Raw genomic sequence first — 25124 nt, forward strand, 5'->3', positions numbered from 1 at the left:
ACCATGTGTGGAACTTACGTATAACAATTTGAAGATTTTCTTGCATTTCAAAGATTTATGATCATCGATCTGTCAAATTGCTGACAATTTTCAAATGACCCACATATAATCGAAGGAATGGTTAAAGTTTTTAGGAAGTGTTCCTTATTATTACATTTCACAACAATCTATAATCACTGAAAAAACAGTATCTTTGAAGCATTATTTTTCACGATCCAATTATTATTAGCTTTATGTTAATGTTTGCAGTAAGCAGGTAACGTCAAGTTATTTCATTTTCATAAAAGCTCAAAGCATTGTAACTCTACTCTCTTCATTGTTCTCGGCTGCTTTACGATAATTCGATATATGATCAGAGCTTAAAATTATTGACTGCCTAGGCTGAGTGTGAAAGCACTGCACTATTCAATCCATTGCTCTGTGCAGACCGTTTGTCCCAAACGGTAAAGGACGAGGCAATGAAAGAGCCAACAAAAACATTCAGTCACTCACGAGCAGGCGACGCACACCGCTTGCCTTCGCTCACACAGCATGTAATTGAGTCATTTTTCCATAGAAAATGTACGCTCAGTCATCGAAAACCAATATTGGGTACCATCACGGCAGAATAACCGTGTTGACTGAGCTGTTCTATTTTAATAAAACACACTAGATTTAGTTTAGTAACACTCCAATAGTCTCTTTATTCACTAGCGAACTGTACTCTTCGATACGCAGTAGAGTTATGAATGAATCAACAAAAGCATGAATGAAGTGAGAGGCAAGAGAATGAATGACAACCCAGAAGGGGTGCACATACTCTGTAGGGATGTTCAAGTAATGCAACATCCTCCCTGTTTCAACAAAACATCACTTGTACTCAATAACATAGTCCATCAGCTTCTCTGGAATACGAGACACCCGTTTCGGACGACTGTTGATGGAACTGGATGCTGAATTCAAATTCTCCTTAGGCTTCGGTGACTGACACATACGAGGCGCTGCGATCGGTAGAATCGGCGAAGTCGAAACTGGCACCACTGCCTGAGCTGGTGACTTGTTGTGAGAATTCTGGGTGAGAACTGATTGAGAACTGTCAACTGGATAACTGCAATTTTCTTCTTCGTTTTCTCCCTCCGATGGCTTTGGAACTGTGTTTGTTGTTAAATTTTCTGCCGACGATTCGGGTTCCTTACGCGGCTTCAAGTGAATCAAACTCCGACGATAGTTGCTGCCATTCACATTCACGGTGTAAGACCGATCACTGAGGCGATTGGCAACGGTTCCCGGCGTCCACTGTTTTGAAATTTCCGGATTCATCTGCACATAAACGGGTGATCCAGTCTGTAGGTCAGGTAGGTTTCTTGTTTTTCTGTCGTAATTCAATTTAATCTTCCTTCTGTTCTCCTCGATTGCTTCAGGAACATGTTCGACAACTTTCGGCATAAGATTCGCCCCGGATGTTGGTATTCCACAACGTGTAGAACGAGAAAACAAACGAGCAGCAGGACTAGAGCCAATCTTATTCGGGATGTTCCTCCAATGCAAAAGTGCATACCAGAAGTCCGTTCCGGTTTCCTCCGATTTCTTCAGTAAGCGCTTTGCAATCTTCACGGCTGCCTCCGATTTCCCGTTAGCCTGCTGATGATGAGGAGCCGAAGTGATGTGTTTGATGTCCCATTCCGTTGCAAACTTCCTCATTTTCTGGTTGAGGAAGTTCGTTCCATTGTCGGTCAACAAGGTTTGTGGTTTTCCATGTCGAGCGAAATTTCTACTGCAAGCTGCTATAACCGATTCCGGTGTCAGATCCTTTAGGATATCCACCTCAAAGAAATCTGAATAGTGGTCGACGGTGACCAGGAACTTCTGATTGCGACCACGGAACTCACTGAAGAAAACATCCATCGAGATCAACTGGAACGGATACAGGGGAATTTGATGACTCATCATGGGTGGATTCGGCTGCGACGAAGCAAATTTTGCGCAAACCGGACAACCTTTCACGACATCCTTGATTTGACTGCTCATGCCTGGCCAAAACAGGTTTGCTCTAGCCAACTTGAGAGTCGCTTCACTCCCATTGTGACTAACGTGACACTTTTCGATCATCTCTCTTCGCAAAGCATGTGGAACAAGAATGCGATCATGTCGAAAAACGATTCCATCCTGTACTGATATCTCATCCCGATACCCGAAATACACACGGAGTCCATCTGGTACTTTATCAGCCGTTCCAGGCCAACCTTGCTGAACAAAAGTGATGATGCTCTGCATACAAGGATCCCTCACCGTTTCATCCATGATCTCGTTCAGGCAACTGTCCGATATGTTAAGAAACTTCGTAAGCTCCAACCCTTCGACATCATCAAACACTTTGTAAATGTGCATCTTGTTATATTCGTCTTTCACTGCCTTGTCATCGAACGGTGCACGGGATAGCGCATCAGCCACAACATTTTCCTTTCCTGTGACGAACTCAATTACCAAATTGTAACGTTGTAGGTTGAGCAGCATATGTTGCAATCTTCTTGGAGCAGACAACAAAGGCTTCCGGAAAATGCTGATCAAGGGCTTATGATCGGTCTTCACAATCGTTTTCGGATTTCCAACCACAAGTTGGTCGAAACGAACACACGCAAACAGAATCGCCAACAGCTCCTTCTCAATCTGCGCGTAGTTTCGTTCAGTCGCAGTCAACGTCCTTGAGGCATAGCCTATTATTCCTTCATCCTGGTAGACAGCAACTCCCAATCCAAAGCAACTTGCATCGCATTCAATGGTCAATGGTTTTCTTGGGTTATAGTACTGCAAGGTTCCAACGTCTGCAACCAAGCCCTTTACTCGGTTGAACTCTTCCACCTCAATATTCGTCCAGCGCCAGGGAACTTCATCTGAAATCAGCTTACGAAGGTTTGTCAGGTTGCTGCTAAGATTTGGAATAAATCTGCCCAAATAGTTCACCATTCCAATAAAACGGTGTATTTCCTTCCGGTTGAGAGGTGTAGGAAAATTTTGGATCGTAGCAACCTTCGACTCATCTGGTAGAAGACCTTTGCTTGACAGGACATGTCCGAAGAATTTCACAGACGTTTGGCAGAGCTTGAGCTTCGTTTTGTTCAGTTTTACGTTGTGCTCTTCCAGGCGAATTAGAAGATTCTTCAAGCATCTGTTGTGGTTAATGAGCGCTTCTTGCAAAGTTTCCCCAACTCCAAATATCAGCAAATCGTCTGCCAAACATTCGACTCCTTCGAGACCCTGGATAACCTCCTGCAGCTTCGTCTGGAAGATTTCAGGAGCTGATGCGATACCAAAAGGCAGCCTAGTCCAACGATACCGACCGAAAGGAGTCCAAAATGTTGTAAGCTTGCTGCTGGGTTCGTCGAGCTCTACGTGCCAAAACCCTTTCTTGGCGTCCGCAGTAGAAAACACCTTCGCCTTGCCCAGCTCAGGAAGAATTTCATCCAGTGTAGCAAACTGTAGGTTCGGTCTCTTCAGCGCCTTGTTGAGTGGAATAGGATCAAGACAGATTCTGATGCTTGAAGATTCCGGGTCACCCCGTTGCACAATCACAATGTTGCTGACCCAATCGGTATGCCTGGCTTCCTTCACGATCATTCCCTCCTTCTCCAATGATTCCAATTCGTTCTTCAACTTGCTTCTCAGGGCGATCGGAACACGACGAGGAGGTTGGATTGAAGGTGTAACAGAATGGTCTACCTCCAACGATACTTGACCTTCAAATTTTCCGTAACCAGAAAAGATTCCTTTGTGGCCTTGGATAATCTTCTCCGCTTCGATCCTGTGAACATTCAACAAGTTTGGCGAATTTGCTTCATCAGACTTACCGAATGTGACCGATTTGCAGAACTTGACGAAGCCCAGAACACGTGATGCCTTTGCCGACAGTAGGGGGCAATGGTCCACGTCCACAACTTGCAGAACCAATCGGTATCGACGCTTCATCCGACGGCACGGTATCTTCACTTCCCCAAGCACTTTGATGGGATTCCCACCGAAGCTTTGGAGCTTGTACGTCGACGGCATCATCTGCGGGGTTTCCTCTCCTGTGAGTTTGACCAACCAATTATGGCCAATCAGGCTGGTATTAGCTCCGGTGTCCACTTCGCAAATCACTGACTTCCACTTGTTATCAAAGTTGAGATCCAACTCAGCCATCACGCCACCTCCTTTCGATGAATTATCGAAAATCTTGCCGATTTCGTATTCGTCCTCGCTTGCTTCCGATGAACCTTCATTGCAAGAAAGTGCTTGCTCCTCCGAATCAGTGCTTTCGTCCTTCACCTCCTTCACCTTACGAGACTTCCTGTTCTGGAATCTGTTGCTGGCCTTGCATACCTTTCCGAAATGGTTCCTTCCGTTGCACCTATGGCACCGCTTACCAAGAGCGGGACAGGAACCTTTAGAGAAGTCATGACGGTCTCCGCAGAACTTGCACCGCTGTGATTGAGGCTTGGAACGGAACTTAGCTTTCGCGACTTTGTTCACCTCTACTTCCGGATAGAAAACTGAAAGTTCCTGGGACCGCTTAGTCGTGATCTCCTCCGCTCGACACATGTCTATCGCTTTCGTCAATGTTATGTCTGCAATGCTTAACATTTTTGATCGCATACTTGGCCACTTGTTGGACGTGACCACCTTATATGCGATAAGGTCCGTCTCTAGCACTCCGAGTTTAGCCATTTTTGCCAGAGTCTTGAGACGAGAGGCATAATCGTCGATTGATTCTCGAGTCTGCTGTGTCGTAGAGAAAAAGTCGAGCCGGTCCACTATGACATTCCTCTTCGCAACAACCTTCTCTCGTATGGCGGCCAATGTGGCCTCCGGATCTGCACCTTCCGCTGCTGTCAACTCGAAGTTGAAGTATTTTTTCCTTGCCGGCTCTCCTATGACCGACAGCAAGAAGCTTACCTTCTGTGGGTTTTCTTCTGGCGGCCACCGATCCATACCAATGGCCTTAGCGTAGTCTTTCCAGCTTTTCTCAAAAAAATCCATGTTTTCCTGCATGTCGCCTTCCACTGCTAGCGGCGATGGTTGCGGAACCTGCACATTCGACGCACTTGGCCGCTGCATCGCTTGAGCCTGATTCTGCGTCGCTTGCATTCCCTCCATCATCTTCGTAAACATCTGCATTTGTTGCTCCAACAACATTTTCATTTGATTTGCATCCATTTTTAAGCGAATCACTCTTCACTCCCGATCCCGACCGAAAAATACAAAATGGCCGCTGACACGACGCGACTTGAGAACGATTTTCCCCGGACCGATTTCCGATTCGCGATTTCGATAATGACGCGAATTTTCACTTGAAGCACACGGTAACTTCTGACACCATGTTCTATTTTAATAAAACACACTAGATTTAGTTTAGTAACACTCCAATAGTCTCTTTATTCACTAGCGAACTGTACTCTTCGATACGCAGTAGAGTTATGAATGAATCAACAAAAGCATGAATGAAGTGAGAGGCAAGAGAATGAATGACAACCCAGAAGGGGTGCACATACTCTGTAGGGATGTTCAAGTAATGCAACAGAGCTACTGATTGAGTGCTCGGCTATCAGTGACTCGTTTACCTCTCAATCATTCAGACTCTCACGAGTCAGATGGCAGTTCATATTCATATCAAAATGACTCAATGAACCTGACTGTTTTGCGCACTGTATATGATTACAGACAACTTTCGCTCGTTGGGCTAAACCATAGCCCACACGGTAAGAAAAAAGTACCCAAAATTGAGTTCCTTTCACTCATCACGTGGCTTCCGTGGGGCTAGGTAAAATTAAGTTAAATAAGAAAACTCAATTTTGAGTAATCCTGAAGTTGACAAAAAAATAATAAAACTGAGCAGGCTGGAACCGAACCATGGACGTTGAGATTACGGGGCCTGTGTGTTGACCACTCGTCTATCAACGCTTGTGAAAATGAAATGGTTAAAGTCGCATAAGAGCAACCTCAATTAAAATAAACTTATATTTGAGTTTATTTATTATTACTCAATAGTTGAGTAAATTTTAACCAACGCCGCTTTTCTGATTTACTCAACGGCGGACCTCAAATGATAGAACCCAACGTTGAGTTTTTTTTAACTTAATTTTGAGTATTTTTTTCTTGCCGTGCACTTAGTGAAAGTCTTTCGTTTGTTGGGCTGAGCTGTCAAGCTGAAAATGGGTTGAGGGATACACCGATTGATTATTATCATCACAATCCTTGAGCAATTGGATACTAAGTCTTGTTCACCCATGAGCCCCTCGAAAATCATCATGTTCCGCGAGTTCGAAAATTTTGGTGCGCAAAAATCTCAACACCCAACGAAGCTGGCAAAACTGGATTCAAATACGCAAACACCCAAAACGGACACCCCAACAATGGACCAGACATAGTGAAGTTAAAAATCATTCTGGGACGCACCGATGCTAGCACCATGGAAGCCACCAATTCTCTCACCACAAAGGAGCCATTCGTGCCAGCGTTCTTCAGTCGTCCCGGCCCTGTGTGTGAGTTGAAAAGGTGGTCTTCCAGTCTGTTACGTCAGGCAAGTATCACCTGTTTCTCGACCAGTACCACTCCTGATTCGTTCATTGGTTCCAGCGCATTATCAGTTATCAATCATCAGTCACCTACCGGTCGCCTAAGAACTCTGGGACGCATTTAAGTTGGCACTACGGAAGCCCCTTCTTCTCCCGCCACAGTCGAGTCATTCCAGTCATCGTCCTGCAGTCGTCCTGGACCTGTGTGTGGGCTTGGAGAAGGGGTCTTCCAACCCGCAACTCAAGGCAAGTATGTTCGTGTCATCACCAGTTCCGCTCCTGATTCGCCCGTTGCTTCCAGCGTCTCACCGCCTCAAGAGCAACAACCGGCTGGTTTGACTGAAACGTCATACTCCGATGGCTTCAAATCCTACATCACCGATGGGACATACAGCACTGCACCGGATCTTGCTCGCCACGTTTTGGAACATCCCAGACCAGAACGCGCTGCCTGCTGCCTCAAGGAAGCCCCTGAGCCACTCAACCCAGTCCCGCTTGCTGATTCCTGTCATCGTAGTCGTTCTGGCCCTGTGGTTGAGAATGGTGAAGGAGTCTTCCAACCTTCTACATCAGGCAAGTATGCGTTTGTTGAAAACAGTTCTTCTCCTGATCCGTCTCTGTGTTCCAGAGTACCACCATGCTCGTTTCGGCTGATCGATCATTCTGCAGACCTCCAACCGATTTCGTTCGACCGCCTGTTGGTGTATTACCAGAACGGTATTTCGATACGACCTCAACCACCAGAATAGAACCAAATCGCGTGATTGCGGTATCCAAACGCCAAAGCTCCTGCATCGATCCTGCTCCAGTTTGCACTTCTCTAGAGCAGCTGTGGGTCAAAATAACAACGCCTCGTAGATCAATAAGTATTGGCGCTATGTATCTACCTCCAGACCGGAAATCTGATTCGAGCAGCATTGCAAACCACATCAGTTCGATTGGTACCGTGTTCTCTCGACTAGAACAAAACGACCTAGCTCTGGTATTTGGTGACTACAATCAGTCTGGGCTCTCATGGAACGTTTCTGCAAACGATCTTCCTAGCATTGATGTTCTTCGCTTCTGTTTCCACCTGCATGGCTTAACGCAAATCAACTCGATACTGAATAGCAACTCTCGGCTGCTTGATCTCGTTCTGGCGAACGAAGCTGCAGGACTGGAATGTTCTATCCTAGAAGCCCCAGAGCCTTTGATTGGCATCGATACCAATCATTCTGCGTTGGAAGTTTCCATCAACCTATCTGTTCCTGTTTGCTACGATAACCCCCTGTTGATGTACATGAGCTCGACTTTCGTAGAGCAGATTTCGTCGCGCTGAGTCACTCGCTTGCCCAGGCAGATTGGCAGTTCCTTGACACGTGTTAATCTATTGATGAAGCCGTCAACTACTTCGCTGAGGTCGTTGGCCGAACTGATTCGGTCCAATGCTCGACTACGGAATTTGAAGCGTCTGAGATCGAAGACCCTCCGTAAATACTGTCGTATTCGTAACCCATTCACCAAACGATTATTTTCAACAGCGAGCAACGAATATCGCACATATAACCGCATTCTTTACAAGAGCTACACAAGGCGTGCGCAGGCTAATTTACGGCTTAATCCAAAGCAGTTCTGGTCATTCGTGAATACCAAACGAAACGAGGAGGTGCTACAAATCGAAATTCACCTGGGTGATAGAATCGCCAGCAATTCCCTTGAGAAATGTAATCTTCTGACAGAACATTTCAAAAGCATTTTCAATGACACTACGGCTTCGTTGTACCAAGTTGCTGAAGCGGTAAGGGACACTCTCAGTGATGCTTTCAATTTTTCGATTACCTCGGTCGAATTCGCCATCAAGAAGCTGAAATTTTCTAATGCTGCTAGCCCTGACGGGATCCCCTCAAGCAGCCTGAAGCGATGCTGTTCAGAGCTTACAACACCACTTTCGAAGCTGTTCAATATTTCATTACAGCAGGGAGAGTTTCCTACGCGTTGGAAATCGTCATTCATGTTCCCGATCTACAAGAAAGGAGACAAGAGAAACGTCGAAAATTACCGAGGGATCACATCACTCAGTGCCTGCTCTAAAGTTTTCGTTATTCTCTAGCTGCAGAAATTACATTTCTCCTGATCAACACGGTGCGCAGGTGGACGTTGTATATACAGATCTTAAGGCTGCATTCGACCGGGTTGACCACTCCATACTGCTATGTAGCTAAACTTGAAAAACTCGGTGTATCCTCGGGTTTAACTCGTTGATTCAAGTCCTATCTGACCAATCGGGAGCTTTGTGTTAGAATCGGATCAGAGCAATCGGGCTATTTTACAAACAGCTCCGGTGTTCCTCAAGGTAGCAACTTAGAACCAGTGCTATTCTCGATTTTTGTGAATGATGCCGGACTGATCCTCCCAACTGGTTGCCGATCGTTCTACGCGGATGATGTGAAGATCTATGTGATTGTTCGTAGTTTCGCCGATTGCTTGCGGCTTCAGCACATAATCGATACTTGCGAAGAGTGGTGCTCAAGAAACTATATACGATAAATCACCAACTTCTGCAACGTGTGGACAATGTTCGTGACCTAGGAATCACGCTGGACTGCGTCTTAACATTCAAGCTTCATTACTCGGGCATCGTTGCGAAAGCTAACAGGCAACTCGGGTTCTTTTTCAAGATCGCTGACGAGTTTCGCGATCCTGCTTGTCTAAAAGCTCTATACTGCTCTCTAGTGCGATCGATCTTGGAGTTCAGCTCGGTACCCAACTAACAATTTTAGCTCCAAACTAGCTTATACAGCCAAAATTTGTCTTATGCAGGTAGTTTTTGGCTGTATAAGCTGAATTGCAGCTAAAATTGTTTGTTGGGTAGTATGGTGCCCGTATCAAGCAGTTTGGATAGCGAGGATTGAATCTGTTCAAAGGAAATTTGTTCGGTATGCCTTTCGTCACCTTCCTTGGAATGACCCTGTGAACCTTCCGCCGTACGAAGATCGTTGTCAACTCCTGGGTCTTGAAACACTAGAACATAGGCGGACGATTAGTCAGGCCGTGTTCGCAGCGAAATTACTTATTGGTGATATCGACTCTCCAGGAATCTTGGCTGAATTCGAAATCTACGCACCCGAACGAGTTCTTCGGTCGAGGAGTTTCCTGCATCTTGGACCTCGTGCTGCGAACTACAGCTTGCACGACCCAATACGGTTCATGTCTGGGCGTTTCAACGAGTTTTATGAGTTTTTCGACTTTAACTGTGCAGCGGAAACCTTTCGTCACCGTATTCAACGCAGACTCCTGAGAAGGACGAGGACTTCTACCTGAATCATGGAGCTATGCCATAGGAGGATAATTTTTTTATGCTATAGACTTGATTAATGTTCGTTGTAATTGTATTGTATTATTGTGATTGATGTATTTCGAAAAGATATGGGGTTTTTACGCCTTTTCTAGGCTTTTCCCCATCAGGCTTCATTTAGACATGTCAAATCCGATGAAGAAAAACAAAAACAAACTAAACAAATTAAACAAAATGAATCAACACTGTCAGAAATGATGTTTGACTTCGATTTAGGTAGGCTACAGCCCATCTAACGGGAGCCCAACTAAAACGGAGCCCACTTAAAGATAGTTCAACGAACGAAATTCAGCTGAATATGATTTACGATTAATTGGTGTGTTTTTTTGGCTGGTAAACGGTTGGACAATGCGAACCATTAGATAATTTGCGTATCTTCAGGCATAAAATAGACCCCACTAGCGGTCCTTAGCCTCTTGTCCAGTAACTCCTATCCCTACCTTCCCGCGGTGCCGGCTGGGGTACGAGTAACCATAGGGAAGATCGGGTAACCAACCCCGGTGGGACCTTGGTCGTATGCTGACAAGAAGCGGGGGGGGGGACTCCTCTCTCCGGAGAGTGCAGTCTTCGTGCGTCTGTTCACCATGGAGGTGCGGCTCAAAACGGCGTCAGCGTGGGACTCTAAACAGTGCTGTGCACGATGGTCCCCCGGCGAGACAATGGGGGTTGGTGCAGGCCCTACAAGCCAGCCGTAAAAAGAACAAAAGTACAGAAGGCAAGCAATGTAAATACGGACCGGAACAATCGTCATAGACCCAAGTAACGGAAACGGACTAACGATTGGAAACTCGGAACATGAAACTGCTAGTCTCACAATTTCTTGGGAAGTACCCGCATTCTTTCCGATTTATTGAGGGTCTGCAAGTTCGACATCGTAGCGCTGCAGGAGGTTTGCTGGAAGGGACCGTCGGTACATACGTATAGGGATGGTTAAACCATCTACCAGAGCTGCGGCAATACACATGAGCTGGGTACAGCTTTCATCGCGATGGGCGAAATGCAGAAGCGCGTGATTGGGTGGTGGCCAATCGATAGCAGAATGTGCAAGTTGAGGATCAAAGGCCGTTATGTCAGCATAACCACTTAGCAAGTGACGATGACGATAAAGACGCTTTTTACGCGCAGCTGGAACGGGAATACGACAGCTGCCCAAGCCATGACGTCAAAATCGTCATCGGAGACCTTAACGCTCAGGTCGGCCAGGAGTAGGAATTCGGACCGGTTATAGGAAAGTTCAGCGCTTACCAGCTAACGAACGCCAACGGCCTTAGACTCATCGATTTCGCCGCAAGAACATGGCCATACGTAGTACCTACATACTTCCAGCATAGCCTCCCATATCGGTACACCTGGAGATCACCGCAGCAGACAGAATCGCAAATCAACCACGTTTTGATCTACGGAAGACACTTCTCGGACATAATCGACGTCAGGACCTATCGGGGCGCAAATTTCGATTAGGACCACTCAGCGTTGCCGGATGAGGGAGAGCTCACCGAAGCCCCTCTTGAGGACTGCTGGAGCAACGTGAAAGCATCAACTAACAGCGCTGCTGAAGGCGCCGTTGAGTTCGTGGAGCGGAATCGACGGAACGATTGGTTCGACGAAGAGTGTCGGACGGTTTTGGACGAGAAGAGTGCAGCCCGGGCGGCGATGCTGCAGCAAGGAACCCGTCATAATGTGGAGCTATATAAACAGAAGCGAAGACAGAAAACCCATCTTTTCCGGGATAAGAAGCGCCGCCTGGAAGAGCTGGAGTGCGAAGAAATGGAGCAGCTGTATCGTTGTAAGTTCTACAAGAAACTCTAACGGACGAACGTGAGGTGATTGAAAGGTGGAAGCAGCACTACGATAAACATCTGAACGGCGCAGAGGCGGAGGACCAAGGCGGCAGGAGGAATGGCTTCGTTGCGGGGTTGAAAATTCTCTGGGGAGAATCACTCGGGTGCGAGAGATATCATTCTCTGGGGTGAATCTCTGCTTGTCTCCTCGGAGATTTATCCTGGCACCACTGGAGAGATTGTTAGACACAGCACAAGAGAGTGAGAGAGTTGACTGTTCACTGTTCGTCTGTTTATACACTCACTTCCGTGAGAAAGATGGCAGCGTAAAGGTGTTATTGTTTCTCCGAAGATTCCGGCAGAACTTTACGTTAGTGAGTGAAAACATCAACGTATACAGCCTTCTCACAGGTATATTTGACGTGGCTGTTGAAGTTTAGCCGGTCATCGATCATCACTCCCAGGTATTTCAACACACGCTTTGAGGTTATGGCGTGCCCCTGACGGTGATATCTGCCTGCTTTACCGCTTTACAGTAACTGGCCAATAGCACTTCCGTTTTGTGGTGGGCTAACTGCAGCTTCGCTCCTTGCATCCAGTTACTAATCATGTCGATCACCTCGGTCGCCAACACTTCCACCTCTTCCGCCTGTTACCGTCAAGACGACGTCGTCCGCAAATCCAACGATCTCAACTCAGCTTTAGCGTTAGCACGCCGTTGAGCATCCCGTTCCAGAGCGTTGGACCAAGGATGGAGCCTTGTGGAACTCCCGCTGTGATCCTAATCGATCTCTGTCCCATGTTTGTCTGTCGACTAAACTAAAGCAAATTTCAATAATGATGCGCTGATGCACTTCCCGTATTCGCAGTTCCAAAATGTGTACATTATTATTTTACCAAATTTTAAATTAATTGACTACATACTGTACGTTAATAGAAAAAGTAATCTTTAAAAAATATTTGTATGCAAAAACTAACAACCAAAATCTTCACCGCACACTACTGGGGTGATTCTCCCCGGTGAAGCAAACGAACTCTCTTCGGTGCTCACTATAGTGATCACTCATACGCTCCGGTGTGTTGGACTGGTGGAGGTGCGAACGTCAGAAACTGTATTTGTTTGCGAAGTGGGAGAAGCGGTAGAAAGTGAAAACATAATAAAAATCTCTCGGGTGAGTTTACTTTTGTCATAGTGCGAGGTGTCTCGTCAACTCATCACCCTGCTTACACTGGGGAGAATGGCATCCCTGTTTGTCGGTACAGCGGATGAGGGGGACATGCCAGCTCCCACGATAGGTGAAGTTAAGGATGCTATCCGACAGTTTAAGAACAACAAAGCAGCCGGGAAAGATGGTATCGGAGCGGAACTTATCAATATGGGCCCGGATAAGTTGGCCACTTGTCTGCACCGACTGATAGTTAGGATCTGGGATACAGAAAAGCTACCGGAGGAGTGGAAAGAGGGAGTAATATGCCCAGTATATAAAAAAGGCGACAAAGTAGAATGTGAGAACTATCGAGCGGTTTGTGGACGGGCGATCGACTTCGGACCAAATCTTTACGTTGCGGCAGATCAAGTTCCTACGCACCACCTATTTATCGATTTCAAGGCCGCTTATGATACTATTGACCGTGAAGAGCTATGGAAGATTATGGACGAGAACGGTTTTCCCGGGAAGATGATGGATGGTGTACAGTGCTGCGTGAAGATATCGGGTGCGTTATCGGACTCGTTTGAAACTCGCACAGGACTTCGACAAGGCGATGGTATTTCCTGCCTCCTGTTCAACATTGCGCTAGAAGGTGTAATGAAATGTGCGGGGCACGATCTTCAATAAGTCCAGCCAGTTCATCTGCTTCGCTGAAGACGTGGACATTGTCGGAAGAACGTGGCGGAGCAATACACCAAGCTGAAACGTGAAGCAGAGAAGGTTGGATTAAAGGTGAATACGTCGAAGACAAAGTATCTGTTAGCTGGAGGAACCGAGCGGGATAAGGCTCGCATATGCAGAAGCGTGACAATCGGCGGAGATGAGTTCGAGGTGGTGGATGAATTTGTGTACCTCGGATCATTGGTGACGTCGGATAACAACTACAGCAGAGAAATTCGTTGGCGTATTATTGCCGGAAGTCGTGCTTGCTACGGACCCCACAAGACCCTGAGGTCGGGTAAACTAAACCATGTACAAGACGCTGATAAGACCGGTAGTTCTCTACGGGCACTAGACGTCGACGATGCTCGAGGAGGACGTTCAAGCACTAGGTGTTTTCGAACGACGAGTGCTTAGGACCATCTTTGGCGGGGTATGTGAGAACGGTGTATGGAGGCGAAGGATGAGCCACTAGTTGGCGCAACTCTATGGTGAACCCTGTATCCAGAAAAATGCGAAAGCTGGATGGGTACGATGGGCGGGACACGTTTTAAGAATGCCGGACAACAATCCCGCAAAAATGTTGTTTGCCTCGAATCCGGCCGGTACAAGACGAAGAGGAGCACAGCGAGCAAGGTGGTTAGACCAAGAGGAGCAGGATCTTGGAAATGTGCGACGTTCAAGAAATTAGAGACAAGCAGCCACATACCGAGTGAGTTGGCGTAACATTGTGATGCAGGTGTAATCCTGAGGGATATCGGACCAGGATAAGTAAGTAAGGGATTCGATTGTTTGATTTTTCCCACCACTGATAGAACATTATTATAACCGGATAGCAGGCTACTGTCGATGGCATAGTTCTTCATATGTACAATACCTAAGTTCGGAACAATCGCACTTGATGGCACTACTATGAACTTATGAACAGTGTGAACATATTTTGCTCAATATATCCACCAATCATCTATAGCGAGTGTTCTGTCGACTCTCAACTTAAAGTTCTAGATGCACGTCCTCAGTTATAAATTGAGAGCTTTCTATGCCAACCAGGGATCTACATTTTCAAAGCTCTAAAATTAACTCAACCTTTTTTTTCAAAAATGGAAAAGAAGCACGCTCAGAACGAAAGACTTGCTGTGGATTTTCTCGTCGTTGCTTTGCTCATCGCTTTCAATGAAAGAAACGTCGATTTTCGAGTTGAAACGAAACCTCATTATGGCTCTCAATCCCTTTCAGCGATACTCTATCACCGCTCTTTAAATTTGTTGAAACTCACAACTGTTTGACTCCGGGAGATTCTGCGCCGTCCCGGAAGGGGATGTGCCAAAACCCCTGACTGCTACTCTAAGCCAGTCGGCAGTCGTTTAGGTGGGCCCAAGGCCTCTTATGCTCCTACATAGGTCTCCGTGCGTTGGTGAGGTAGAGCGAGTTTGACCGCGGTCAATGGTGGAGGCCAAAGGAGGCTATTGGCAAGCCGATCTACGATCAGCGCAGCTCGTGGGGCGGTCGCTAGGAATTCGCCGGTAGATTTCGGCAACAGGAATGGTTTGGATTTTGGATTATACACCTGCCTAAATAACATCACCGTAATTAATAAATCAACGCGCTTTCTTTAACAACAGTTGAATTGTATCGAAACACCACTGGATTAATTTATTCCAATCTTTATGAACGGTCACTTAAGTTTGCTCTCAGCTGTTGTTGGCAGCAGTCAGAAGTCAGTAGCAACCACAAGTACCTCTCGATATGTATCACGCGATCGTTTGTATACTCAATAGCTGCTATTGTTAGGTGTGCTATGTTCGTCATCTACAGTTTGCACGGTCGATTCTATTGTTGTCGACCTTGAAACAATCAGTACGCGATGAATGTATAAGTGAAGACCACGATTTGCATCCATCTCCACCATGGAAACGCTATTCCCCGCTTTGGCAAGATTGCCATATTTGTTAAACCACTGAACGAAAATTCCGTTCAGATGGAAGAAATTGGATATTTGATGATGGAGTATAAGCTGCTTTTCGTATTGAACTTCTTGACTATAGTTTAAAGATTTAAAGTATTTATTGTATTGTATAGTCCCTGGTTACCCACTGATTCTTTAAATTGTAAATCCATGCGCTCTTTCAAGAGCGCCCATAATGTAATATAGGAATGTTTAACTGCATGTACACGCAATTCAGTTCCCTCTAATTGAAACAGGCGTGTGGGTAATTTTTTTCTGTAATCACCATGCCATGAAAAGAGAGTTGAACCCAGATGCTGATAAGCCAAACCCTTAATCACTGTTCAATCCCACCATGTTTTTCTCACTGCCATCGATCACAAATAAGAATAGGGAAGCGATCATAACGCTGCATTACAGGCAATAGACGGCATTTATTTAAGCGATAATAAGAATCTCGAACAGAGAGCGTAACTTGAAACGTGGCTGTTATTTGCTGTAGTCTGATATTAGATGAAAGGCAATATCCATAGATACCTTGCAGTTTTCCAAATATTCATAGAACACCTCTGAAAATCCTTGAACTGACTGCTGCCAGCCGCTATGGAAGTTTCTGTTGCGTTTGGGTGTAAGGCAAAAATCATGAAACTCAATCTCAATCTCAGTTTGTAGAGATTTGCAGCTGGTGAGTTTTGTTAGTTTGATATTCCGAGCTGCGATATCACAGCTTGCAAAATCAACCGCAGTTTTATGCCTGTTGATTTTTGTCTACGAAAATCAAGCGTGATCTTGGGCGTTGGTGCTGCTACCTAACGCTACAACAAATTTAAACAGCACTTTTCAGTACTATAATATCTACCTTGTTTGACTCTTATTGCTTACGGACCCTTGTTTGGACCCTACCCGAGGTAATCCTGCTTGTATTTCGATTAGGAAAATTGCTCCTCGATCCTTAAGATTCTTGTAGTAATCTGCTCGATTTGGATAAATGTTTAACTGCCGACATAGCGCCTAAATGCAAAAGAAAAGGGCAATCTCTTGATCCCCCTTCTGATGAAATTAATTTGAGCAATCAATTTGATATGCTCACGGATGGTGAGAATGATCCATCATACAAGAAAAATTCCACTAAACTTTTCGGCTTAGTTCCAAGAAGGAATAGGTTCCCCCTATTATCATGACCAATTTCCATGCTCTTCGCACGGAGCTTTTGAACTTCGTTAAATTGAAATTTTCACTTCAAATTGACAGCTTCCAGTGAATCATTCGGATCCGGAGCTGAGCTGTGAGGTGGAGAGCTGCATTTCGCTTTTCGGTTATTTGCTATTATGCGGATCTTCCTCTCTCCCAGAGAATTATAGGAGGGGTGAGAGCACATATGCTGGAGGAATAACATCAGCTATAAGAGCTGGGTACGTAAATATATTGATTAATACCACTAGAAATTTAACATCGTGGAGCACATGGGAGAGAGAGAGCCATATATCTCCCATATAGCCACTTGGAAGTTTGATTTAACCGTTTATGCTATCGATCAGTCTTGGTTTACACGGTGACTGTTCTATGCGTAAGTGGAGTAATGAGTGCTTTTTAGAAAAGTTTCTCTATAAGTGACGGATTGAATGGTTTAGACTTGTGATCAGTGGTGCCTCGTAACCTCACTTTTTACCTGTTCAACGACTTTGAAAACGTGATTTAGAGCCACAACTATATTCAAATTGGTCTCAAAATTTATAGGGTCATCTAGTTTCACTAAGCGGTGCCAGTGGTGTAGTGGTAAGGGTTCGATCCCAGTCGGCACCGCCGGAATTTTCTGAGGCATAAAATCTCTGATCATGCCTTCCTTCGGAAGGGAAGTAAAGACGTTGGTCCCCGGCCCATGAGTTGATGGGGAGCTGCCTCCCTAGTGTCGGTAGCATTGGTACTCAGTACGAAAAACAAGATCGACGAAAAACAGATCAAAGAAAAAACACTGTAGTTTCACTAATTTGTATCGATTTACAGTAATAGCTTTTTATTTGTTTACGTTTTGAGAGTTGTTGAACAAGTAGATTGAGATTGTGGCAACGCCACTGCTTGTGATATCAGTGAGCTGATGAGCTGCGGTTCCAAAAAAAATGAACCCATCAGCTCGCTTGAGAGAATCGGGTCTTTAGAACAGCTCGGGAGCGGATCGCTCATCTCTGGCCTCCAACTGCTGTGCAACTCCGGTGTCCAATAGTTGCTCAATGTTAGGTCGTGGTGTTCGACTTTGACTCAGTCGATTTGATCGCATGCAGTACGTGCGAACGGAGAAGAATTTACCATCGATTAAAACGTGATTGATTTGGTTTTCTGCATGTAAATCAGGTAGCCACCAAATTTGTTTGTGAATGTCTTTGCATGGAACCATGTTCTTCAAACTGCCATTCTACGTGAGGCTACGAAGTTCGCGCATCATTGACCACTGACATTCAATACTGGCGTTGCTTCCCATCCTACATAAGGTGATTAATTACGAGTCCAATGCCCTATCACTTCAAGTTTTCAAGAGTACAAATCTCGAATGCCGCTACGGCATTGCTCATAAAATTAGAACTCCCTATTTGCTGCAAATATGTAATTCCAATTTCATTGTTAAGTGTTTTGATGGAGCTGATATTTGTACCCTTCAATATTTCAAGGTAAGGATAGTAAGATCAATCAAAAATAAGGTTTAGTTTCTCTAGAAGTGTCTACTGGCTGCTCTGGATAGGTTTCCGATTTCTCCAAGTAGATAAAATGAGATAATTTTCTGGGTTTTAGCATGGTTTCTGTACATAAAAGGAGATCAGGAAATGCAAATTTTCTTGGGAATTGTTTACCGGGATGTCAATCTGGTGAACTTCGTAGGAAAATTCTAATGAAATCGTCGGGAAAAATTTTAAGTTTTTAAGACTTCCAGAGTATGTACAAAAGTCTCTCCAGGACATCCAATGTTGTAGCTTTATTGGTTCCAAATTTCGTTTACTTTAAAAATTTCACCGTATGAAATGCAGGACGCAGGATCATCATATTTTCAAATAATAACCACGGAAATGCCATTAAAACACCAAATAAGTAGACATCATGTTCCCGTTGAGATGCATGTAAACCTGAATGAGCAGACGAAGAAGAAACTATAAACTCAAATATGAATGAAATGTCCACAAACAACACAACAAAACATTACCGAACCATTCAACCTGCTCCGGTGAACTTAACCCATATTTGTGGCACATCATTCGGTTTCATTACCCCATCAGCAATTCAACCATCCCTGCCAACAGACATTCAGAGCCCATCAAAGAAAAGGGACTCAAATTCATCCCCAACCGCAAATTTCCATCCATTCCGAGTATGGGAACCAATCACCACCGGCAGGCAGCATGCCCAGGAGCACCATTTTCCACCCGCTTAACGATGCTGTTCCATCTCGATGCAAATCGTTCACACAGTCAATATCGTTCCAATTCTACTCCGATCGTCCGAAAATCCTTCCCGATGATACGATATGTTATGCATGATATCATGGTAACCACAACATTTATGAGTATAGCCGTTTTCTTCTCATTGTAACGCTGTCACCATGCTTTTTGATGACCCACCAAAGAAATAAAAAAAAATGAAGAAGAATACTCCTTTGTATTCATACGTTTTTCGTCACATTTTCGGTCCTCGCTTGGCCGTATCCTGGTTACATACTAATTTAAGTGGACTATCGCTTCTCCGTGGTGGAACCCAGCGGAAGTCCGCTGGGGTAGGTTGAGTTGATTCTGGAGGGGGTCCATGCCAAGAAAGTATAGGTCAGAATGCCATCAAGGAGCATGGTACTTTTTCCAAGATCCACCAATCTCTTCCCAGTTACGCCTATGGCGAGCAATACTAAACGCAAACTAACTCAAGCGAAAACAACCTCCTTTTTCGATTTTTTTTTACTGTTGTGTTGTTGGAACCTGTCGCAAATGCCATCTTTCGAGGAGAGCATGGAAAAGAACCCATAGCAACCGTGAAGAAGCTGAGCGGTCGAACGTTTGGGGAGGTATTGCTGGTCCTGGGTAAGCGGGCGCGCGGTTTATGAATTTTCATACTATCCATCTTTTGGTTCGCCTTCGGGTGGGACAGAAAGCGATAGAAGCCAGCAGCCAGCGGGGCGAGAGGCCAAAGCGACAAAAGGCGCCGCGCGCTGCTGTTCCGTTACAGCTTCATATATTATTCATAAGTGAAATTTAAATAAAGAAACCATTCCATAAGGAGCGTTCGAGGCTTTGGCGTGTGATCGAAGGCAAAAGGATGGATCTGCTCTTCCTCTCGCCATATTGCCATCGTGTCGTTCAGCCGCGGCTCTTTTTTTTTTGTTTTTTTTTTTGGAAGTCTTTTAGTCGGTTGTTCAGTAGACACTTTAGTCGCTTTATGGCAGCAGCGGGAATGTTCGTCGATTTGGATTTAAGATGCATGGAAGCAGTTATAAATGGACAGGAATGAACCAAATTGGGCCATTTAATAAGTGGGAGGAATGGATCAAGTCGAGAAGCCGGAATTCTGACAATCGAAAATCAGAAATTAATGTTTAGAATTACAGCGGACAACCAATTCACGGGCAGGATAGTTAACCTGAGTAGCTATGCACAAATTGAGGGAGAAGAACTCTAAGGTAATTCCGAAAACAGATCCCAGGTATAATTCAGAGGAAAAATCCAAAGAAGTGCGTCAACAACGTGACGGTGGACCAGATGAACAGAACACTAGACGGCCAATATACCTGGTCCATCAAAAAAGGGTCCAACCTCCAGAGATCCGTTGTTATAGGAGTCCGCAAGGAAATCCCTCACCGAATCGTTGATCTGGATACCGACCTCCCAATCGTCGGCATTCAGATCCAGAATCCAATTAGCATCTCCATCGCCTGTGCCTATCTGCCCTGTGGAAGGCTGCTTAGCCTGGACAACCAGGTTCGCAGAATACTTGATCAGCTACCGGAACCCAAGATGTTTATAGGGGACCTGAACGGCCACCACCCGGCCTGGGGTTGCCAACGAGCGGACCCTAGAGGCGTAACCCTCTGCGATATTTTCGTGCAGGAAGGTCATTTTAAATGATGGCGGCCCAACGTTTTTCAACGGTCGGCACACCACTGTCATTCACGTGTCCACAGCCAGCCGTTCTCTGGCGGGCAAAGTGCTCTGGTTGATTAACCCAGATCTGTGCGGCAGCGACCACTATCCGGTACAGGTTCGGTTATCCACCGCATCGCCCCCAGAAAACACCCGAACACCGCGGTGGCGCTACGGGAAGCTGATTGGGAGGGTTTTCAGCACACGTACCGAGCCCTCGCGCAGAACCAGGAACCCACGACCATCCCAAGCATCACGGAAATCGTCTATAAAGCCGCTAGCACCAGTATACCAATAACTGGCTGTGTCCCCGGGCGGAAGGCACTCCGCTGGTGGAACGACGAAACCAAAAGGGCCAGGCGAAAAGCACTCCGGAAGCTCAAACGCACCTCCCCAAACGATCCAGCAAATGCCGACAGGAGATCCGGACGGCGAAACAAAATTGCTGGTCGAACTTTCTGGAGAGTATCAACGCCGAACAATCGTCAGCGGAGCTATGGAGTCGCATCAACGCCCTTAGCGGCAAGCGGCGATCATCTCCGCTTCAGATTCGAACAGACGCCGTCACCATCACTGATCCAACCGTCGTAGCAGACGAACTGGGCAAATACTTCGCCAAACTATCCGGCATCTCGGAGTACAGCGAAAGCTTCCGACAGCGAGTCCGCCCCTCTCTCTCCTCTGTGTCTACCTTCGGAATTCCTCCAGACAACGACGACCTACCGATCAACAGCCCACTCTCCTGGGAAGATCTCGGGTTCGCTTTCAGTCGGAGTAACGGGAACTCGGCTGGACCGGGCGAAATCAGCTACCCGCTGCTAAAGCACCTTTCACCCGAAGGCAACACGAAACTTCTCGACCTCTACAACCAACTCTGGACCGCTGAAGAATACCCGGAAAACTGGAGAGAAAGCCTCGTTATACCGTTACCGAAAACCAATGTCGGGACCAAAGACATTACTGGGTTCCGTCCCATTGCACTGACCTGCTGCATGGCGAAAGTCCTGGAACGGATGGTCAACAGGAGGTTGAAGCAATATCTCGAGGCCAAGGGGCTGCTTGACCATAGGCAGCACGCCTTCAGGCAAGGGTATGGCACCTCCACCTACTTCGCTACTCTTGGGGAAGTCCTGAAGGAGGCAAAGGACCAAGGTCATCACGCGGAGATCGTATCGCTAGACATCTAAAAAGCGTTCAACCGAACATGGATACCAGCTGTATTGAAGAAGCTTGCTGATTGGGGCCTGAAAGGACACATCCTTCACTTCGTCCGGAACTTTCTGACCGACCGATCTTTTCGGGTTTCGGTTGGAAACGTGCAATCCGGAAGTTTCAGTGAGGAAACCGGAGTGCCACAGGGTTCGGTGATCGCGGTCACCCTCTTCCTGGTGGCCATGAATGGGGTCTTTGACCAACTACCCAAGAACGTTTACATCTTCGTCTACGCGGATGACGTCCTCATTGTAACGGTGGGTCCCACCCTGCAGAGGACGAAACTGAGAGTGCAAGCGGCAGTCTCCTCGGTGGTCAAATCAAGGACCACTTCAGGGCAGGAGACAACTCACTGGCTTTACGCCGGACAGTTGTTGAAACTCTTGGGGCGCACTACCAAGGTTGTGAAGTTAGGTACACCGACGGCTCTCTCTCCAGGAGCGGAGTGGGAATGGGGTCTCCGGAGATGGTCTGCTTGTGAGCAGATCGCTCCCAACCCAATGCTCGGTGTTCTCAGCTGAGGCAGCAGCCATTCTCCACGTGGTTAAGCTACCGGCCAACCGGCCGATATTAGTTGCAACTGACTCACACAGCGTGATATTGGCCCTAACAACAGAAACACCGTAGGAAAATTCATAGTGTCAACATAGTCGTCTCGACCATGCTATTTCAGGCAAGTAAACATGCTATCCTAAGCATTCCTCTTCTGAAAAAATCTGAGATTCAGCTGCTGCATACGATCTCATCAACACATCACACCTGCTCTGTTTTGGTCTTCGACATCATCAAGTTCACATTCAAACTCTTCGTGGGAACCGGGACGCGTGCAATCAGTCGAGCTTGAAGCTGTTCATCGTCTTCATAGTCGTGCTGGCCTTGTGTTCCGAGATGATGACGAGGTCTTTCAGTCTGCACTTACAGGCAAGTATTCACATTATCGTTCCATTCCTAGCCCAGATGGTTTTCCATCTTCCAGCACGGCTCCTTCGTTAAGACAACAACCATTAGCGCATCATGGAATCTGTCACTTACACTCTAATGCTTCGTCACCGAGTATTGCCAACTAAATCGCTTAAGAGATTATGCTTAATGACTCTATCATGGTGTCATCCCCGGGATGCACAACCCTAAGCACTCTGGAAGCTTCTTTTCCACCCGTTTCAGTCACGCCGTATGTTGATGGGAGCAGTCGAAGTCGTCTCGGACCTATGTACGAAGTCGGAGAAGGGGTCTTCCAGCCTGCTGTTCCATGCAAGTACTTAAGCAGTGATCCAACGCTACAACTCCCTGCCAGAGAAAATTTGGACTCAGATGAACGTTGTCTCAACATCTACTACCAGAACGTTAGAGACTTACGCACTAAGATTGACGACTTCTTCCTTGCCGCTTCGGATTCTTGCTACGATCTCATCGTCCTCACTGAGACACAGCTTGATGACCGCATTTTGCCAACGCAACTGTTTGGCAGCTCGTACACTGTTTTTCGAAATGATCGCAATCCTGTAAACAGCACCAAATGCAGGGGTGGTGGCGTTCTTAGCACCGTGTCTTCACACTTGAGTTGCTGCATAGATTCTACACCTGTCTGTGTTACTCTTGAACAGTTGTGGATCAAGATCAAAACTCCCACCGGTAACGCTAGCATCGGGGTGATCTACTTGCCACCAGATCGGAGAGCAAATGTTGCTGACATCAATAACCACGTTAACTCTATTGGAGCAATTCTGTCGAATCTTGAAGTATCGGATATCGCAATTCAGTTTGGAGACTACAATCAATTCAATCTGCTTTGGTCTGATTCACTGAATAATCTTCCGGTCACGGATGTTCAGCAATCGTATCGCTTTGCACCTAGTTCGATTTTGGGGTTCGATGGGGTTCGATCGAAATCATCCTGCTGTTGAGGTCAACGTTCAGCTACTGCTCCCTACAATATTCGAGGATATCGTTGATCTGCAAAGCTTGGACTTTCACCGTGCTGATTAATCAAGCCATCATCAGCAGTGTTCTTCTTCGCCGACGTGCTCCAAAGCCGCCGTGGTCCAATTCGTGTTTTCATCAGCTGAAACCAGTAAGATTACATGCTCTACGAAATTTCTGCCGTTCTCGTTGCCCTGTTTTAAAGCGCATATTCACGCAAGCGAGTAACAGGTATTGACTGTACAACCGATTTCTTTACAAACGATACGTCATTCGGACGCAGAACAGCCTTCGTAGGAACCCGAAGCGGTTTTGGTCTTTCGTTAATTCCAAAAGGAAAGAAAATGGATTGCCTGTGAAGATGCGTCTCAAAGACGTATGCACTAGTACACTACAAGGAAAATGCAATTTTTTCGCGGAACACTTCAAGACTGCTTTCAATAACTCAGTGAAATCAGACTCGCAAATAGTTGCTGCTCTCGATGGTACTCCAAGGGATGCAATTGAATTCAGTACCTTCGATATCTCAAAGCATCATGTTGAAGCAGCCATAGACAAATTGAAATTCTCATTCTGGTCCCGACGGAATTCCCGCTTGTATATTGAAAAGATGTGCAGATGCTCTTGTCTACCCATTTTAGACTGTTTTATTCAATGCTTCCTTAGAGCAACGTAAATTCCCCACTTGTTGGAGAAAGGTGATAAAGCTGATATTGAAAACTATCGTGGAATCACATCGCTGTGTGCTTGTTCGAAGGTGTTCGAGATCATTGTAAATGATGCTTTGTTTGCTAACTGCCTGCGCTAAATTTCCACTGAACAACACGGATTCTTCCCAAAACGGTTTGTCTCAACGAATCAAGTTCAATTCCTCTCCATATGCCTGCGTGGCATGGATTCTGGTGCCCAAGTCGACGCTGTTTATACGGATCTGAAGGCCGTGTTCGATCGTGTTGACCATGGGATATTACTCGCTAGACTGGAAAAAATTGGAATGTCTCCTGCTTTTGTCACTTGGTTCAGATCGTACCCAACTAGTCGCACGCTGTGTATAAAAATTTGATCCGAACAATCTGAGACATTTTCCAACACCTTCGGAGTACCCCCGAGGAAGCAATCTGGGCCATTGTTATCCGTACTATTCATCAATGAAATCGAACTTATGTTGCCACCTGGATGCCGAAAGTTTTACGCGGACGATGTCAAGATCTACATGATAATTAGGAGTCTACTAGATTGTTTCGAGCTGCAGAGGATGGTAAACTGCTTTGAAACGTGGTGTTCTCGTAATTTTATGACGGTTAGCATTTTGAAATGCAGTATCATTTCGTTCCATCGAAAGATCAAACCGTTTGTTTTTGACTACTCTATCGCAGAACAGCCTCTCCAAAGAGTAACTCAAATACGAGACTTGGGTGTTATG

The 25124-nt window shown here is 46.0% G+C and overlaps 2 protein-coding genes across 2 annotated transcripts; one reads left to right on the plus strand and one right to left on the minus strand.

Annotated features, from left to right (window-relative positions):
* Nucleotides 1–849: 849 nt before the first annotated feature.
* On the minus strand, nt 850–5169 carry LOC135702932 (uncharacterized protein K02A2.6-like). The gene has a single exon (XM_065223986.1). It carries the CDS (start codon nt 5167–5169, stop codon nt 850–852), a length of 4320 nt encoding a protein of 1439 aa, XP_065080058.1.
* Nucleotides 5170–20079: 14910 nt separating this feature from the next.
* Nucleotides 20080–21756, plus strand: LOC135702933 (uncharacterized). The gene is made up of 4 exons (XM_065223987.1): nt 20080–20109; nt 20159–20540; nt 20611–20762; nt 20851–21756. The coding sequence occupies exons 1-4, from the start codon at nt 20080–20082 to the stop codon at nt 21754–21756; spliced, it is 1470 nt and encodes a 489-aa protein (XP_065080059.1).
* Nucleotides 21757–25124: the final 3368 nt, after the last annotated feature.

The sequence above is a fragment of the Ochlerotatus camptorhynchus genome, unplaced genomic scaffold (assembly GCF_037179485.1).
Source record: "Ochlerotatus camptorhynchus isolate MF236.1 unplaced genomic scaffold, CSIRO-AGI_Acam_v1.1 ptg000203l, whole genome shotgun sequence".
Taxonomy (NCBI): Eukaryota; Metazoa; Arthropoda; class Insecta; order Diptera; family Culicidae; genus Ochlerotatus; species Ochlerotatus camptorhynchus.

Bases quoted from the DNA above. Each gene is read 5' to 3' on its own strand.
- LOC135702932 (XM_065223986.1), bottom strand. From the start codon at position 5,169: ATGGATGCAAATCAAATGAAAATGTTGTTGGAGCAACAAATGCAGATG.
- LOC135702933 (XM_065223987.1), top strand. From the start codon at position 20,080: ATGCACAAATTGAGGGAGAAGAACTCTAAG. The intron at 20,110-20,158 runs GTAATTCCGAAA...AAAAATCCAAAG, and splicing joins TGAGGGAGAAGAACTCTAAG to AAGTGCGTCAACAACGTGAC. The intron at 20,541-20,610 runs GTCATTTTAAAT...ACGTGTCCACAG, and splicing joins CGATATTTTCGTGCAGGAAG to CCAGCCGTTCTCTGGCGGGC.